The sequence below is a fragment of the Meriones unguiculatus genome, chromosome 5, assembly GCF_030254825.1.
Source record: "Meriones unguiculatus strain TT.TT164.6M chromosome 5, Bangor_MerUng_6.1, whole genome shotgun sequence".
In the NCBI taxonomy this organism is placed as follows: domain Eukaryota; kingdom Metazoa; phylum Chordata; class Mammalia; order Rodentia; family Muridae; genus Meriones; species Meriones unguiculatus.
Window position 1 is genome coordinate 21,703,848 of NC_083353.1, and position 4,152 is coordinate 21,707,999.

A 4,152-nucleotide genomic window follows, 5' to 3' on the forward strand; every position below is an offset into this window, starting at 1 on the left:
GGTCTAACTTCAAAAGTCAATACACCATAAAATTTGAAAATCTAAATGAAATGGACAATTTTCTTGATAGATAATTTACGAAAGGTGAGGATTCTTAATCTAAAATAATAATCTCAGGATGATGTATTCTTTGTAAATAATTTTAAAATCTGTCTTATTTTATACAGATTCATCATAGTCTAAAGCCATAACAAATAGATATCTAAAGTCAGCATGACACTATAAACTTAACTGATGCTTCTTGCTTGTACTATATCCTTTTAGTGCAACACCACAACTTCTAAATCCCTTAACTTAACTTCTTCCTTTTGTCTATATACACCAGTGTTGACGAAAATATGGAAGAAAGGAGGCCATCTCTTAATCAATTTTCTACAGAAGGTTGCATCAATTAATCATGCATAGCACATCTCAGGCAGAAGGGGGAAGTGTGCAGGGCCAGAGCTGTGTGTGCTGCAGGCTGGTGGTGAGACTTTTAAGGAGGTTTGTGTAGGAGACTGAAGCACTGTGGGAGGATAATCGCAATTCTGCTGACAGTAATAAACTGCCATGTCTTCATCCTGCACACTGCTGATGGTGAGAGTGTAATCTGTCCCAGATCCACTGCCTGTGAAGCGATCAGGGACCCCAGTGGATCTATTGGATGCACCATAGATTAGCAGTTTAGGAGGCTTCCCTGGTTTCTCCTGGTACCAAGCTACCCAACCACTCACACTCTGACTAGACTTGCAGCTTAAGGTAATTCTCTCTCCAACAGATGTGGACATGAATTCAGGAGTCTGGGTCCTCACAATGTTCCCCTCAGCACCTGAAACCAGAAATACACAATGAGTATAAACAGAAGGAGTTCCTGATAGAAATGTTGGCATCCAAAATGCCTTTTCTAATGGCATTGCCTGCATAAACTTGGTTTTCTATAGTAAACAGCTGTTTTTTTCTACAAATGAACTATATTGATGATATTCTAATACTCTAATACTCTTTAATGTCTCACCAGACAACCAGAGGAGCAAGAATATGAAGATCTGGGTGTGTGACTCCATCTTGGTTGCCCAGGATGTCTGATGATTTTCAGTTCTAACTGCAAAGGCCTGGTTTATAAATTATGGGCAGCTGGGCTGTCCTGTAGGGACTTATGCAAAACAGTCATTACATGAGGAAGTAAATAACCAGGGTACTGGGCTGTGAAAATATTCAGGTTAAATCTTCAGCCAAAAATATCATCAAAGTGAGTAACCAATCACTGGGGGAAAAGTGAACATTGAAGATCAGGGACCAACTTTGAGCTCACAATCTGAAAATATCGAGATGCACTCATGACAGGCTTTTATTAAAATCGAAAACATTTAAGTAAAGTGAGTTTAATAGACATATACTAGAAAACCTTTGATTACAATCCTCAGGAAACAATAAATATCCTAATCAACAACAGCAGAAAGAAACAGGAGAAGCAAGAAGAAGAAAGGAAAAAAGGGGGGGAGTAGAAGAGTAGGTGAGAGAAAGGAAAGAAAAGAGAGGATGGAGAGGACAGGGAAATCTGAATTGGAAAGGGACTGAAATTTGGAGAGGAGTGAAAATTAGAGCAGATAAAGAAAATACATATTAAAACAGAAAGGTTTGGGAATAGAGTCAGATCAGCAGTTATGAGCATTTCAACTCTTATAAAACACTCATGTTTGATTCCAATGAATTGTTTGATGATTCTCAGTCATCTGTAATTCCAGTTATAGCACACACAAGGTACACATACATACATGCATATATACATACATACACATCTAAATAGATACATAGATTTTGAGAAGTGAGCCCTGAGCTTCTGCTCAAGTTAAAACAAGGTTTGCCACCTGCAGCCTTCAACTGCTATCACGGATTCTAGTTCTCTGAAAGCCCTAATAAACACTTTTTTGAAAAGTGGCTTTGGTCATGTTTTTTTTATTAAATTGTTAATTTTTACATTAATTATATTTTATTTGCTTTGTATCCCAGCTGTACCCCTCCTATATCCTATCCCCTCCCAATCTCACCCACCCTCTCTCCTTCATATTTTCCCATGCCCCTCTCTAAGTCCACCAATAGGGGAGGTCCACCTCCCCTTTGATCTGACCCTAGCTATTCAGATCTCATCAAGACTGGCTGCATTGTCCTCCTCTATGGCCTGGTAAGGCTGCTCCTCCCTCAGGGATGTCGAGAGGGGGGTCAAAGAGACAGCCATTCAGTCCATGTCAGAGACAGTCCCTCTTCCCCTTACTAGGGAACCCATTTGCATACTGAGTTTCCATGGGCTGCATCTGTGCAGGGTTCTAGGTTACAGCCATGAATGGACCTTTGTTAGAGTATCAGTCTCAAAGAATGCACCTGAGCCCAGATATTTTGGTTCTGTTGCTCGCTTGGTGAAGCTCCTGTACCCTCCAGGTCTTACTAACTACCTCTTCTTTCATATGATTACCTGCACTCAAAGCTTGGTTATGAGTTTCAGAATCTGCTTTGACACACTGCTACGCAGAGATTTTCAGAAGCTCTCAGTCATAGGCCCCTGTCCTGTTTCTTGTTTTCTCCTTCTTCCAATGTCCATTCTATTTGTCTTTATAACTAAGATTGATCCTCTTACCCTGGGTCCTCCTTCTTCTTTAGCTTCTTTAGGTGTACAGATTTTAGTATGTTTATCCTATCTTATAGGTCTAGTATCCACATATAAGTGAGTATATTTCCTTGTTTTTAATTGCTGAGTAGTATTCCACTGTGTAAATGTACCACAATTTCTGTATCCATTCTTCCATTGATGGACACCTGGGTTGTTTCTAGGTTCTGGCTATTACAAATAAAGCTACTACAACCATGGTTGAACAAATTTCATTGTTGTGGACTTGAGCAACTTTTGGATATATACCTATGAGTGCTATAGCTGGATCTTGAGGAAGTGCTTTTTCTATGTGTCTGAGAAAGTGCCTCATGTGTTATCACTTGAGTTTTTTATCTTAGCCATTGTGAAAGGTGCAAGGTGAAAACTCAAGGTTGTTTTGATTTGCATCTTCCTGAAGACAAAGGACATTGAGCATTTCTTTAAGTATTTCTCTGCCATTCAATATTCTTCTATTGAGAATTCACTGTTTAGCTCTGTACACCATTTTTTTTTTATTTTTTTATTAATTGCACTTTATTCACTTTGTATCCTCCATAATCCCCTCCAGGTCGCATCTTCCCTCTCCCTTCTTCATGCATGCCCCTCCCCAAGTCCATTGATAGGGGAGGTCCCCCTCTCCATCCTTCTGATCTTAGTCTATCAGATCTAGTCAGGAGTGGCTGCATTGTCATCTTTCAATAAATGGGACCTCATGTAACTGAAAAGCTTCTGTTAAGCAAAGGATACTGTCATCAAAACAAAATGACTGCCTACAGATTGGGAAAGAATCTTCACCAACCTTTATCTGACAGAGGACTAATATACAGTACATATAAAGAACTAAAGAAGCTGAAAAGCAGCAAACAACATAATCCCATTAAAAAATGGGGAACAGAGCTAAACAAAGAATTCTCTGTGGAGGAATATACAATGGCAGAGAAACACTTAAAGAAATTTTCAACATCATTGGCCATTAGGGAAATGCAAATCAAAACAACCCTGAGATTTCACCTTACACCCATCAGAATAGCCAATATGAAAAACTCGAGTGACAACACACGTACCCCATTTTTTCATTGGATTTTTAATTGGATTAGTGAAGATCCTTTTCCAGTCTGTAGGCTGTTGTTTTGTTCTGAAGACAGTATCTTTTGCTTTACAGAAGCGTTTCAGTTTAATAAGGTCCTATTTATTGATTGTTGCTCTTAGATGATATTTATTAGCATATTGTTTACATGGGTGTCATGGGTTTCCAATTAATAATGTTAAATTTACTCATAAATAGGAGATAAAATTTTGGAAGGTAAAGTCTATCAAGACACAGTCATACTTCTTTAGTATAGAGTGAGGTTTCCAGGTCTCTATATTTGAAAGCAGTTTGGGAGAATTCAGAGTGTTATATGACCCAGGAAGAAGAGGTAGAGGTGGACATGTAGCTTAGAAACAAAATTATTACATGCACCATCTCATTTACAAATCTTCTATTTTAAACATGAACATTTAAACATGAATTTACCTTTAGTGAACAT

The 4,152-nt window shown here is 38.5% G+C and overlaps 1 gene segment (V, D, J or C); it reads right to left on the minus strand.

Annotated features, from left to right (window-relative positions):
- Window positions 1-395: 395 nt before the first annotated feature.
- Window positions 396-1,051, minus strand: LOC110563399 (immunoglobulin kappa variable 3-11-like). The segment is given in 2 exon segments: window positions 396-808; window positions 995-1,051. Coding segments are annotated over 2 exon segments (462 nt in total).
- Between the last annotated feature and the right edge of the window lie 3,101 nt (window positions 1,052-4,152).